The sequence below is a fragment of the Phoenix dactylifera genome, chromosome 10, assembly GCF_009389715.1.
Source record: "Phoenix dactylifera cultivar Barhee BC4 chromosome 10, palm_55x_up_171113_PBpolish2nd_filt_p, whole genome shotgun sequence".
Lineage (NCBI taxonomy): Eukaryota > Viridiplantae > Streptophyta > Magnoliopsida > Arecales > Arecaceae > Phoenix > Phoenix dactylifera.
The window spans coordinates 4,275,030-4,289,840 of record NC_052401.1 but is presented as its reverse complement, the minus strand read 5'-3'; the positions used below and the strand labels follow the sequence as shown (position 1 = coordinate 4,289,840).

At 40.3% G+C, this 14,811-nt stretch overlaps 1 protein-coding gene and 1 long non-coding RNA gene across 3 annotated transcripts; both read left to right on the top strand.

Moving 5' to 3' along the window:
• Positions 1-874: 874 nt before the first annotated feature.
• On the top strand, positions 875-4,497 carry LOC120112149. 2 transcript variants are annotated; one of them, XR_005513644.1, is made up of 2 exons: positions 875-1,210; positions 4,167-4,497. It is a non-coding gene; the product is annotated as an uncharacterized LOC120112149 (long non-coding RNA). The 2 variants fall into 2 exon arrangements; XR_005513643.1 differs by having other exon boundaries at positions 877-1,191.
• An 8,601-nt stretch (positions 4,498-13,098) lies between these two features.
• On the top strand, positions 13,099-14,585 carry LOC103701614 (22.0 kDa class IV heat shock protein-like). Its single transcript, XM_008783751.4, has 2 exons — positions 13,099-13,410; positions 14,032-14,585. The coding sequence occupies exons 1-2, from the start codon at positions 13,155-13,157 to the stop codon at positions 14,358-14,360; spliced, it is 585 nt and encodes a 194-aa protein (XP_008781973.1). The 5' UTR covers positions 13,099-13,154; the 3' UTR covers positions 14,361-14,585.
• The last annotated feature ends 226 nt before the right edge of the window (positions 14,586-14,811 follow it).

Sequence of the window (14,811 nt, the reverse complement as noted above, 5' to 3'; positions counted from 1 at the left end):
CAACTGGGTCATTCCAACTATCTATAGAGCAACCCTATCTCGGGTGGTTCTATATACACCCCCCTATTGCTCAGGACACCCCCCAAAAATTAAAAAAAAATTAAATACTCTCTACACCCCCCATTTGCTAAGGACACCCCTAAAAAATTAAAAATTCCTAAATTACCCCCCACCCTCCCCACCCCCTCACCTAAATTGCTCTCTACACCCCCCAAACCCCCCCCCCCACCCCGCTCTTCCCCTCCAAAACACCTCGCCAACGCCCAAAACCCCCCCGTTCCCCCTTCTCCCTCTCGTCGCCGGCATTCTCCCGATCTCCGACCACCTCGCCGGCTTCTCCCGGAACCACCTCGCCGGCTTCTCCCGAAATTTTTTTTTTTCACGGTTCGTGCTCCGTTCGGCACTGTGCAGCCGAACAGATCTGTTCGGTTGAGGATTGCCGAACAGAAGGCTTCTGTTCGGCACTGTTCAGCCGAACAGAAGCCTTTTGTTCGGCGATCCAGTGCCGAACGGAGCACAAACCGTGAAAAAAAAAATTTCGAAACAAGGTGGAACACGTACCTTTGCGGCCGATTCTTCGTCCCAAATCACTAGTTGCTTGTCCATGCTTCGAATGGGGCTTAAATCTCCTTCAAAGATCGCCTAAACGATGTAAATGGATCGAGGGGTTTAAGGGAGGTTTGAGGGGTGTTTTTTTTTTTTCTTTTCAAAACGAAACGGAGGAGGAGGAAGGGGGGTGTATGAGAAAATTTCAAGGGCAATATGGTAATTACACTAAAGGTTAGTTTGGGTATTTTTTTTTTGGTTTTTGGGGGGTGTCCTTAGCAATAGGGGGGGTGTATATAGAACCACCCCTATCTCCCCATCCCCGTTCCTGTTGAAGCGGGGGAAAGGAGGAGTCTTTTTGGGGGAGATCGAGTCGAGAGAGGAGAGAAAGAGAGAGAGAGAGAGAGAGAGGAAGGAGGAGAGAAGTCGAGCGATGGCAAAGCCACTGGGGCCGACGGGGGAGTTCTTCCGGCGGAGGGACGAGTGGAGGAAGCACCCGATGGTCGGCAACCAGGTGCGTCACGCCCTCCCGGGCCTCGGCACCGCCCTCGTGGCCTTCGGCATCTACCTCGTCGGCGAGGCCATCTACAACCGCGTCCACCGACCCGATCCCCACTCCTCCAACCACTGAATCAAAAACCCTGGGTTTGATCTCTTCTCCCACGTATGCCCCCTTGTTTTACTTTGAAAAAAGATCGTATTTTGATCCCGTTTTGACAAATGGTAGCTAAATGTGCTTCTTTCTTGATTTGAGCTTACTTTCTGAATGTTTTGATCTTATTTTGCTTCCTTTTTTTAGATAGGTGTTTTGGATCTATTGGAAAATGTTAATCTTTTCCTTTTCTTTTTTAAATCCAGAAGTTTGATCCTTTTTTATTCATGATTGCCAGTGTTTTCTTCCTGGTAATTCCTTTAATTTAGGGTTTTCTTTGTTTGGCCCAGTTTGAAACTAGATGAATGATCTTAGCTAAACCTAATGGATAACATAATTTATCTGATGCAAATTGAGGGTTGCAAAGGGCTCGTATTGAGGTTGGATGCATCATGAGGGGTTTTTTGACCAATAGGGTGAAGGGTGTTGTTATTTTGGGCGTGAATAGGAGATCTAACAAGATTCAGAAAGGGAAAAGAGTATTGTTATTTGGTTATGGCCAAATAATTGGGGCTGTGTACTTGTGTCTGACCACCACTTATAGATTGATATGGGAATCTACTAAACGGGTTTCTGGTTTTGATAATAATAAAAGGGTTTCAATAAACGCTTATGACTGATTGCTTCTAGATGAAGAAGCATTTGGACAATTGTCTCCCAACAATTGAAAAGAAGAACTACAGTTTGAATGTTGTTATTCCCTACAATTACATTAGAAAAGGACCCGTAAAGTTTATAAACCTTCTACTTTATTTCTTAAGGACTTGTTTGGGATTGCACTTTTCTGAAGTGGAATAAATGACTTAGAATACTAGGAGAACGTTTCCAGTTACATATCCATGTTGCAAGGAACATGGATTTCTATGGGACCTCCCATCAAAGTCAAGTTCTAGCTTGCCTTCTTCTGGTGACCTATTTATAGGCCTAAGAGAAAGAAACCAGGTTCAACTATAACTCATGAATCGACTTGCTGGCATATGCAATTTTTTTGCCTCTTTATATGTATGTAGAACAAATAGATTGCTTAACTGTAAGTACAGTTTTATCAAATAAACCTCTATTTTCTGTTCTTTAGATATGCTTTTTAATTTATCTGATATTGTCTCTTCCTGTGCTAAATGTCTGCAAGAGTTCTTGTAAAACTACTAAACACCTTTAAGATAATAAAAGTGACACCAAATAATGTCCAACCTTACAATGAAGAAAGTGGTGACTCGTTGTCTTTTTGGCACTATTGCTGGATTTATCCTAATAGTTGATAGATCCACAATAGTCCAATGTAAGAGGTTGACGTGAGTGGGCTAATTTCTCCAATACTAACAAGTTCGTATTTAGACAATCTATTGCAGACAATAGATAGGGAAAGAAGAGTTAGTAGTCATTGTCTGAACAGAGTTAAGGACCCAAAATCTAATATGCTTGCCCTTACATGGAAGACCACGTATTTAAGAAGAATGATGGGATCAAATGACTTCATCTGTGCACCAGGGAGATAATTTCCATAAACCCTCCCTAAGATTTTTGATGTTTTCAAGGACTTAACAGTATACAATTTACTTCCAAATTTTGATACAACTCTTCATCCATTGATAGATCCAGATCTGTAAATCCCTTGAAAATATTCTTCTCAGCTCTGAAATCCCTTTAAGGAGTTGAAGGAAAGTAAAGATTTTTCGCATAGTAGTCTGTCAGTTTCTTTATTATGTTTTATTAGTGGCTTGTCCCTATTGGCTTTGTTTCAATGCCAAGCCTTGGTTATCATGTTACATTTAAAACCTTACTCTGATCGAGCTCCCAGCCTTATTACTTTGCAGGTAAGATGTCAATTCATGAAATAGTGCTTATTAATGTTAATCGTGCCTTCTTAAAGAAAATCTTTGCGAAATATCAAAATCCACCATCAACAGTTCAGTATTTTAATGTTTGGTGTCAAGATTGTTAGGTGCCTCTGGAAGAGTGCTATACATCTCCGCAATAAAGGGAGCCTCATTTTTGCCCAACCAATCTTTGTACTACTCAGAAAACCTACATTATGCAGAACCTACATTATGCAGAGCTACTATTTGCATATCACCTTGATATTATTAGGCCTCTGAGTCACTTCTATGCATATCCTTGCTATCTAAAGTTAAGAGGTTACTTAAGATGCTGCTTGGCATTACTTTCATTTTTTTTTCTATTTTCAAAATTAAAAAATAGAAATTTTGTTGCTGTTTTTTTTCTTTTCTTAATAAAATATAAACATGTTTTGTATAGTCAATTACCAAACATCGTGATGGTGGCGGAAGTAGTGGTAATAACAATGAAGGTATTGGAAATGTTGGTGGTGTTGGCAGCAGAGTTGGTGGCAGTATGACGAAGGTAGTGATGGTGTGGTAGAGGTGATGGTGGTGGTAGTGGCGCTGACAATGACGGTGGTGGTGGTGGTGGTTGGGGGGGGACACCAACAACGTGGTAGAGGCGACGATAATGGCAGTGGTGGTGTGTTGGAGGCAACAATAACATTGTTAATCACAGTGGTGATGGTGCCGACAATGTGGCAAAGGTGGCGACAATGTAGCGGTGGTGAGGTGATGGTGGCGTGGTAAAACATGAGTTTTTATTTTTGAAATATTGAAAGTAAAAAATTTCTTACTTTAATTTTTCTATAAATAATGACAAATAAAATAATAATAATAATAATAATAATAATAATAATACCAAACATGTTTTTCATCTCGGTTTTTGTAGTTTTATCTTAAAATTAGAAAATAAGAAATAAAAGCAATATCGATTTGGCTTTAAATGTTATTTATTGGAAATTTCTAGAAAACTAACCCTTCTTCTTATGCCTTGTATTACGAAGTTAAATGTACTTGCTCCACATCCTTTTGGTCTGTGATTCTTCAGTATTTCGTCATTCTGATGCTTTAAAGGAGTTCAATTTTCTTTTTCCTTTTTGTTACTTGAGATTCTTAATTTTTTGCAGGTGGAGGTTTGGGTGAAGAAATGCAATCCGGGACCTCTAGCCTTTATCACTTCGTCATCTTCTTATTATAGTTTGAAGGGACATGATCCTTGTCGGAGGATTCCATGTGAACCAGCTTTCATAATTCCAACCAGAGACTCATATTACTGGTTTACTTCAACTTTTGTGTGTTCAAATCTATGAAACCTAATGTGTCCGCCGCCTTTTATTCCTTCGTACACCGCTGCTAGGCTGCGAACAATTGCCATTTTATGTATGGTTGTGGTTGCAGAGGCTGAATACATAATATTGTGCACAAATAAAGCTTATGCATTATACCATTTCATGGGAACTGCTGAAGGCCTCCAACCAAACACTCAGCATCATCAGCACCACTGCCTCAGCTCCCTCTCCCCTGATATTATCCATTCCTGCTCTTGTTCTGTTATCTTCACCTGTCCTCGCAGCAAGAATTGGGATTTAATTTAATTTTGTGAGCCCAAGGGAGAAGCTCTAGGTTGGGATTTGAGAAGCTAAACTAGGTAGCGATCTGAGAAGCTGAAGTGAAAACGGATATCATCTGAAAACAAGTCCAAACTGAGCAAAGAGAGGTAATGGGTGATAGAGAAGTAAACAAGAAAGAAATCGTGGCTGAATCTGAATATGTTCGTTGGTCTCAGCCCATGTCATCAAGTTACCATTATTTTTCTCATATTACTGTCGAATGATAGTAACATCTCAAATTCAGTGGGAATCACCAAAGCAGAAGCAACTGTACTCGTATCTGTGGAACACAGCCGTGTTAAACTGTCCTTGGAGCTGTCTATCTATTGCCAATGCAAAGCCTGCTTTCTCGGCATGCTACCTTTTGTGCAACATGTTTGCACAGCCAAAGCCACCCCTCATCTAAATAGCTGGTGTTTGTGCATTAAAACAACACCCAATCTGGCTATCCGAGCAGAAAACTATATTTTGTTGGTGAGCATTAGAAACTTGCATTAAGCTCTTTTGAGCAATGAGAGTCCAATAATTATACTCGACGCTATTTGCACCATGTGGCTGTGCACCATGCGAAGCACCTTGTCTCCTTCTCATAAGCTGTTTTTTTTTATTTTTGCTGAAACGGATGTATAATAGATTTTGGAGTGCTCCGCGTAGGTCCTCCTCCCTCAACCAGAGGATCTCTTCAGAATAGTTAGTCATATAAGAAGCTATCCAGTCTGCTGTCTCATTGGCCTCTCGGTACACATGCTTAGCCTGAACGGTCAACCCCCTACATTCCATAGCCTGTATGTCTCTGAGTAGCGGGTGGCTATCGCCGACACCACTCACATTCTGCTGGATCTAGCTAATAATTGTCGCCGAGTCGCCCTTCAGCATTATAGCGCATGCAGGCAAGCAATGTCGGGCATACCTCAAGCCATGCCAAATTGCCCTCAACTCTGCCTCCGGGATCGATATGTCAAAGATCTGGCAGCCGCCAGCCGCAATCATCCTGGAATTCGGATCTCTGACGATGAAGCCTGCTTCTCCTCTGCTTCCGCCATTCAGTACACATCCGTCGAAATTAATCTTGAGGAAACTCGAGGATGGGGGCTCCCAGATAAAAATCACTATGTGGCGCGCTCTAAGAGCAAAGGAGGAGCCCCATGTGTCCTGAGCTATCAAGGATCCATCCGACTAATGCGACTGAATAATCTCAGCTGTCTGTCTTTAAGCTCGCTCAATGACGATCCGCGGAGGGATACAGCTCTTGCCAAACGTCCAAGCGTACTTGGACGCAAACTCATGATTGGCTCACATATGCACTATCATGATCGAGATGTCTTTAGATTAGGGCAGGGGATGTGTCAGCCTTGCCAATCCCATGCTCCTCTCTCTCTCTCTCTCTCTCTCTCTCTCTCTCTCTCATTCCCAAAATTGCCGACCGAGTTGATAAGCCCAAATTTATGGTGCAACCAGAGTGTTGGGACGATGCTTTTGACACTGGAAGCCAAAATCCCGGGCTAGAAAGAATAATATCCTGAGTCTGGCATTTGAGTTGGCTTCATGCTAGTGTCGGGTCCAAATTTGTTTTATGTGATAATTTTGCTTGCATAAATTTATGCCGCGCGCGTTTTACCCCCCACTTTTTCCTTCTTTATATGCATTCTTTGTTGCAATTATAATTGCATATAAAATCCTCCATGTTTCTCCTGTTGCCGTCGATATCATTCATTACTTAAAAGGGCCGAACCCCAAAACTCAATTGTTGAAGTGTCCACTTAGGTCCTAACAAGAATTGTTAAGATATTAACTTAGATAAACTCATAGTAGTGAAAAGGCATATTGAAATTGAATAAAAAATATTTTGAAGTATTTTTTTAATTATAAAGAGTCAAATAGATTGGTTAATGCATGAGGCAATGCAAATATAGTACGTTAGATTTGAGGGTATCTAAAATTTACAGCAGAATCGATCGAAGATCTTCCAATAATAATGTCCACAAGCATATCTGCATCAATATCATGCATCAGGAATTCTATATTATTCAGGCTGGATCGCTTGACATACTGTGTATGCAGATTTTAGAAATTTCTGTAAATTGACAACACTTTGTCTCCCCCAAAACTTCCTTGAAACAACATCATTTTAGGCTGAGTACCTACTATTTCCCAAACTAGCTTGTCTTTTAACATTAAGAAAAGTTGTGATAACAAAGAAGAAGCAAGCATACATCATCAAGACTTAATTTCAAAGGCCATCTAAGCTTCAGCCACTCATATGTTACACCAAAAACCAAATCTTTGCAGGAAGATCATTGGGAAAACATGGCAGCTAGCACTCTTAACCAAAATATGGTTCCAACAAATCAAAAGCTCTTTTTATGGCCTGACTTCATATGGTACTTTATGTCTAGCTAGAATTGAACAATGAGTATGCTTTGATTACAGCTTGCATCATATCTAGATTGCATGAGTTTTCACTCAAACATCTAGATCAACAAGTCATGGGAATTACTGCCATGAGGGGATGAATCTTTGTATTTTGAGAGGGGGAGGGCACAAGGAGTAATCAAAACAATTAGATGGTGTGTGTGTGTGTGTGTGAGAGAGAGAGAGAGAGAGAGAGAGATCTGGAAGGTTTCAATCCATAGAGGAGTTCTAGTATTGTCTATTGAAGCGAGTGATGAGAGCACAAAAGTGCGATCTACACATCACTTAAATTAGTATTATTGCTAACAAATAATAATAAAAGTGCTGCATTAATATTATATTTTTGTGGGGTGCAGGTGATCATAAATTAAAGCTAAAATACGCATTGGGTCCAAAAAGATGCAGTTAACTGAATGGTTCAACCCTAGTTGCACACTAGAAGGAACCTAAGTTTAGTCAGCCAGTTCACTGCAACCAATTCCCAGAAGCCTGTGCATCTCAGCCCGACGGAGCCCACGTGCAGCTCATCCTCTTCTTCCGTGAGTGATCCACAGCATCCAAAGCTATGCTATCAGCTCCCTCATCCGTCCACACCGTCAGCCAGGCATCATACGAATCTCAGCGTGCGACTCCTCATCCCGTGTCCATGTGATCAGCTCCCAGCATCCACCACGATTTTCAGCCTTCCCCAAATCCTGCAGGATTCCCAGATCTCAGCTTCCTTCCGCTTCATCCGCACGTCCCAGCTGCGATCCAGTCGTCCGTGATCATCCTCTACGTCCAGATCTCAAGCGATGGAGTCCCAGATTTCAGATCTCCCGAGATCCCAGCTCTGTGATCACGATCCACCCGCATCCCAGCAAAGTCCCAGCCGACTGCGAAGGATCATCCACATCCCAGGCGATCGTGATCTTCCAGAATCCCAGATCCTCCGCGTCCGGAGCTTTCGGAGTCGCGATCGCTTGCATCCGTCCATCCATCCGCGCCCATTCCCCTGCGAGCATGAGGGCTCGCATGAACTATATAAAGCCGGGCAGGCTGGGGAAGAGGGGGGGATCCTTCATTCAAAAAAATAGAGGAGAGTTCATTCGGGAAGGAAAACAGAGGAGCCGGCCCTAGCATTTTGAAAGAAAAAAAAAAGAGAGAGGGAAGAAACAGGGGATGCCCTGTTCTTCCGAAAAGAAAAGAAAAAAAAAAAAAGGGGAGGAAGGGGCTAATGTTTTAATGGAGGGCTGAATCCTTCGGTGAAGGGTGATGGGAGAACCCTTGACTTGTTACTTTCTTGAAGTAAACTCTGAACTTTGGTTTTAATGGATTTACATCTTTTCATATGTTCTGATTCTCTCATATTTTTTATTAGATAGATTCATCATGTTTTATATTTATTGATGCATGGATTGCTCTGATATTTGATTTGTCGTAGACATAACTGGCACGATGAATGCTTAAACATTGAGTTCATGTATTCAAAAGATATATTTCATGATTGAAACTATTTTATTTATTTGATCCTTGATCGAGAATTACCAAGTTTATTTCTTGAACGCAATATTGTCAAGGGGGATTCCGGATCCCTAACCATTTCTATTTGATTGAACTTAGTTTATTGATCTATTATTCTCTGCTTTTAATTTCTGAAAATCAAAACATCATCTTAATCCACATATTTATTCAACTGAAAATTACATCTAAAAATTACGCTAATAATCTATAGATCGTTCCCTGAGGATTCGACCTCGGACTCCCGAGATTTTACTACTTGTGCGATTCTCCTGCACTTGGGAGAACAATTTTATTTTTGCACCAAGTTTTTGGTTGAATCGAGTCTTAGATTACTGTTTGGGAACCTGATGAAGTAGCAAGTTGGCCGAGGCATTATACCTCTCTTCTTTCTTAAAAAAAAGAAAAAGATAAAAAGAGGTTTCCTTCTGAGTAATAAAGTCAAGAAACAACAATTTGAGACATATAATGTTGATGCTTATAGAGAGGCTAACAGAACTGCAAATTGGATGGTGACATACATAGCTAATAACACTGGATCTACCTCATGGATGATTACGACCAATATTCCTTTTTGAGTTTTTGAATATTTTATTTTTTGATTCCCATGGATAATATTTATTATAGATTATCTTAATGAATCTGATTTACCTATATATATATATCTATATATATAATGTTGGGACATTAAGAGAATAGATTATTCACTTGTTCTGCCCCTGTTTCAAACAGAGGAGATTTTGGGCTCAAGTATTTGAAGATGTTTTCCAAGTACTTTGCATGGATAATTCATGGATCGATTATATTATAATGAGTTATGGCTGGTCTTCTTCTTTTAAGCGCAGCACACGAAGAAATAATGTCTTTTTCCCTCAAAAAAAAAAAATAATGTGTATTTTAAAGTCTTTGTAAGAAATAAACATGGTTTGTGTTTTTATTAGTGAAAAAAACAGTTTATTCTAATAAGCTGTATAAGATATCATTAGGAGTCATAGACCCGAACCCCATCTAGATTTGATTTGGACTGCTATTTGTTGGGCAAAATGGACTCATAAAACATTTTCTCTGGATATAGTCTATTAAATCTGTGCTCATTCCAAACTTAATGTGAGCTCATCATGTAATCTATTTGGAAATTGAAGAGTCTTTCTAAACCTGAGCAAGACCTAGATCGATATGATACAGACCATAAAATTTGCCTGGTATATGATGCATAACTTTTCCCTAACACTAGAGGCTTGATTAATGGTGCTATGAGGTCATATGATCTGTACTTGCGTGCCACAAATACCAAAACTACTGCTATTTTTCTTGAGGGCCCTTTAGGGGATTGATTAATGGTGATATGTAGCAATATGATTTGTTCTTGTGTGTCACAAATATCCAACCTTCTCCTAGTATTTTTTATCTCGAGGGCCATTTGTTAAGGAATAGACGGACTCAAGTAATATCAGGGCATGGGTTTGATTCACATCTTGTTGCTTTGCATTTGTGCAGCTCAGGTGCTTTCTCTTCATCATGCAAATGGGTTAGTCCTTAGGCTAAATATTAAATCATTTGTGCTCCATTGCAAAGCTGATCCTGGTAAAAATTTTAAACAAACCTAGCTCTAGCCTTTGCAATCTCATATCTTGAAACATATTATTGATGTCGCTAAAACTAAGTAGATGATGCTTATGATATGATAATGTGCTTGGTTATTTTATTCAGTGAAGAAAGTTGAGAATATTTGCGATATAACGTTGAAAGGGTGCCGAAAACTATGGTTTGCAGTATAATATATGGATTGTTTGCAAGTCTTGAGTGATGAAAATGATCTTCGGAATAAATGATTTCAGAAGAAAACTTGATGGCCAAGCATGGAAGAAACACAGTAAATATGTGTAGTTCTCCTAGCATCAGCCTTTGAGTCAGGCTCATATGTCAAATGATTCACATTATATAGAGCACGACATGATCTAAACTTGTTCCACTCTTGCTGAAGTGTATAAGGATTGAGATTTCACAACTGTTTCATTGGTAAGTGTATGCTAGTACATATTGAGATCTTAGTTAAGGTTAGGGTTGTAAATGGATTGAGTTAACTTGTAACTCAAATTGATCTCGACTTGGTGTGAGGGCCCAGTCCATTAACCAGCCTATGGCCCAGAATGAATTTTAAAGTGAGATCAGACCTTAAAAAAAAAAAAAGGAACAAGCTTCCCCTATTTATCGGAAGAGGAGACCGACTCCGGCTCCTCTTCGACTCCATCGGAGGCTAGAAAACCCTAGCCTCCATATCTAGTTAAGCAAACATCATCCCTCCTTCGAGCCTGATTGTTGATCACCCAGGTTCCGCTGATTTGAGTCTATTTTTGTTGAGATTACTCTTGGTTTTCCATTGGGGATTTTCATCAAGCTATCGTAGTTTAGGTAACGAACTCTAGATCTTATTCTCCTCCCTCTTTTAGTCCCTAGACTACCGTAGTCGGCCGATTGAAGCCAGCTAATCACCGGATTTCAAGAAGAAAGGTTTTTCTCTATTTTTCTTCTTCCTGTCCGATAGGCCATTGCTGCCAAGGGTCGTGGCTGCTGCTGTCGCCGAGGTTGTTGCTGCTGCTGTCGCCGAGGTTATTGCTGCTGCTGTTGCCGGGAGTCGCCATCATGGGAGGTGGCTGGGTCTCTTTCTCTTGCTTTTCTCTCTCTCCTTATTTCTCTCTCTTCCTTCTTTTTCTTTTCTCTCTCTATCTTTGTGTTTTCTCTCTCTAGTTGATTCAGAAAAGTTTGAGTGGAAGGGACTGGTGGATAGTTTCGAGTTACTACATGATAGTGAATCCTTTAGTAGTGGAGTAATAGAAGGTTTTGGGTTGCCGGTTACCTCGGATGATATATTTATGTCAATTTGGTTCTGCAGGAGGAAAATCGACGTTGAGCAGGGTTTGCATACCCTGATTCATAGATTGCAGTGTGGATAGGTGACTGGTCTATCCGGGTTGTTGGCTTAGATGTAAGAATCCTTGTACATCTGTTTGTATGATTATAGATATTTTGTATACATATATGTATGATATGCTAATGATCAAGATAAGGAAGATGCAAAAATTCTTTTATGATAGTTTCTATATTAAATTATATTTTGATCATGTATGTTTGTGATTGATAGTATGATGGATGAATATATGAGTATAACTGATATTTGCATAATCGGACTAAAAAATATGGTGCTCTGGACTAACCATATTATATTGATTGCTCTGTTATGGGTGAGAAACGTGATTGTAGTTAGTCTAAACTGAGAAATAAAAAGAATCAATTTGTGGATGTAAACTTTGATTGAATGAACAAGGACTCTAGGCTGATCTTGTTATCATTATTACCCTATCATAGGCTGAAAATGTGGCATTATCGATTGCCCTATTATGGGCCAGAGATGTGACACCTATTGACTGCTCCATCATGGGTAGAAAATGTTACCTAAATTTGGCCCAAAGTCAAAAAACTAACTAATCTTGGATCTAGATCGAGTTAAAAATGAATATAATAAAAAGTTGTATGAAAACACTATTGCACATTTATGAGATGTCGTATGATTTATCACTCTTAGGTTAGATTTCTATTGATATTTGATGTACATATGTATACTATTTATTTCAGTATTATTGATAGCCGGTTTGTGATTTCCTAATATGTGTAAAGATTTTTTACGATTTTCAAACTTATATTATTACTGGTCTGTAAAGCTTACACTACCTCTTTTTTTTTTCCAGAGTTGTAGGATGCATGGTACTTGTTTATGGTTAGAATCACGGGTGAAAGGATAGAGGATCACTGAAACTAGCTGAATGATTAAATTTTGTAATTATACCAATTTTATTATTTATTATGAATTGAGATCGTTATTGTTCGATGTTATTGAGCTTGTAATAAATTTTTAGGCCTTATATATTCTCTAGGATTTTTTCTTATGGAGTATGCGGTCGTGTTATGGGTATTGGGGTTGGGCCCAACCTAATTATTTAAACTCGTAGGCTGAGCTTAGATTAGAAAGATGATTCAAGGTCTGTTTAGGTAATTGGACTGAAAATTCTATTAGATTCATGGATTGAGCCAGTACAACTAGTAAAATCATAAAATTATATGCTGAACTAGGCCTATATTCATAAGTACGAATACTTCAGTCTATTTAGCTTATAATTCTATGATTTTGCCGGTTATACGCTGATGTAATTCATAAATTTAATAGAATTTTCAGTCCGAGGAAACAAGAGGTCATGAGGATTGCATCATTTATTTATTTATTTATTTTAATTAGATTTGCACGTTGCAGTCCAAATTTATGGTGTCTTCTAGCTCGTGAGATCGTTTATTCTTATCCGAGGTTTGAACCCACTCGCAAGTAACATCAAATATGCGGTGAGCCATCTTTGCCCAATCGAACCCTCTCGAAGTCTCCGGCACTCTCTCTTTCTCTCTAACGAGCTCGAACCTTCTCGCCCTCCCGGGAACCCACTAGACCGCCACGTGTCCCGCCAGCTTCTTCTTTAAATGGCTCGTCACCTTATTCCTTTCCTCTCGTAGCCGACGCGAGTTCACAGTTTCCGTCACAGCGTTCGGATGGCGATGAGATTCTCCGTTGTGTTCGCCGTCGGTGTGGCTCTATTGCTTGCCGTCGCTTCGCCGGCGGGCGGTTCGCTGCTGCCGTTCTTGGACCGGGGCGGGAGCCCGCTGTTGGAGCGGTTCCCGGACCCGTTCCGAATGCTGGAGCACGTGCCTTTCGTGCTGGACCGGGATGACGTGGCGGCTGTCTCCCACGCCCGGGTCGACTGGAAGGAGACCTCCGACGCCCATCAAATCATGATCGACGTCCCCGGTAAGACGGAGGTCCACCTGATCATATGATGTGCCAGTTTGGGGTTATTCTTTTTCCGTTCACCCCCTAGCTTACTTTGAAATTTCAGAATAGGCCTTTAGAAATTGGTCCATTTGCTTGCAATTTTAATTTTAAGTTTTTTTTTTTTTTATGAGAGATATAGTCATATAGATGGGGGTCTCAAATCTGTGGAGAAAAAAAAAAGGAAAAAGAGAGGGGAGGGAGAGAGGAAAGGAAGCTGTGGGGGTTATTTTATGAATTTAAAATTTTTAGAGATTGATATGTCGGAGAACTCTATAAATTAAGGCGTTTTTGTGATTTTGTTTCTCTCAGTTTTTTTTTTTTTTTTTTTTGATGTAAAGTGAATTAGTGAAATATCACTTGAAAATAGTATTTAAATAAATATTTGATTTAATAAAACTTTGTTACCAAAAGTCGTAAACATCTTATAAATAATTTGAAAATACAAAAAGTTTCACTGTACCTATTTATCAGCCTAAAACGTTCAGCTTTTCAGCTTCTCGGGCTTTGGAAAACAAAAACAGAAAATATGAGGAATTTAATTTCCAGACGGTACTGGATTCTAATGGTGATCATTTTATTGCAATTAAATGAATGCAGGGTTAAAGAGGGAGGAGCTAAAGATAGAGGTGGTGGAGAACCGGGTTCTGAGGGTGAGTGGCGAGAGAAAGAAAGAGGAGGAGAAGAAGGGGGAGCAATGGCACTACGTGGAGCGCTCCTACGGCAAGTTCTGGAGGCAATTCCGGTTGCCGGAGAACGCCGATGTCGACAAGGTGTCGGCGAAGCTAGAGGACGGCGTGCTGACCGTGACGCTGCCGAAGCTGGCGCCGGACCAGATCAAGGGCCCCAGGGTGGTGAGCATTGCCGGTGGCGAAGCAGAGAAGGAGAAGCTAGGAGGAGCCCCTGAGGCCAAGAAGGTTGAGCTCTGAACCGAGCTCGTCAGCGACTTCTTTTGGTTCATGTTCTGCTGAGTGTCATCAATATGTTTGATACTGTCAAGATGAAAAATATTAAATGGTATCTTGTGCATGTATTTAGGATGGTCATTCCCTTGGCTGGATGCATGGGAGACTGGCCGTCGTAATGTGAATCTTTTTTGTTTTCCGTCACCTTTTGGCCATCTTTGCAACGAACGTTTCTTCTTGGGAAGTTGCCAAACGTTGGTGCAATGACGAATTTCTTTGCAACGAACGTTTCTTCTAGGGGAGGTTCCAAACGTTGTTGCAATAACGAATATGAGTAAAGAGCATAGGATTAAATAAGAACTTAAGTGGTCCTATTAGTAGTTTAATTGGGTGAAGTGGGATAGGTGAGATCACGACCTTCATAGGTGTTCTCCACTGCTGGGCTACAAATGGGTTATCTGATTTAGTTTTTTTG

Coding starts and splice junctions, on each gene's coding strand:
- LOC103701614 (XM_008783751.4), top strand. CDS start 13,155: ATGGCGATGAGATTCTCCGTTGTGTTCGCCGTCGGTGTGGCTCTATTG. Junction 13,411..14,031: donor AATCATGATCGACGTCCCCG/GTAAGACGGAGG, acceptor AAATGAATGCAG/GGTTAAAGAGGGAGGAGCTA.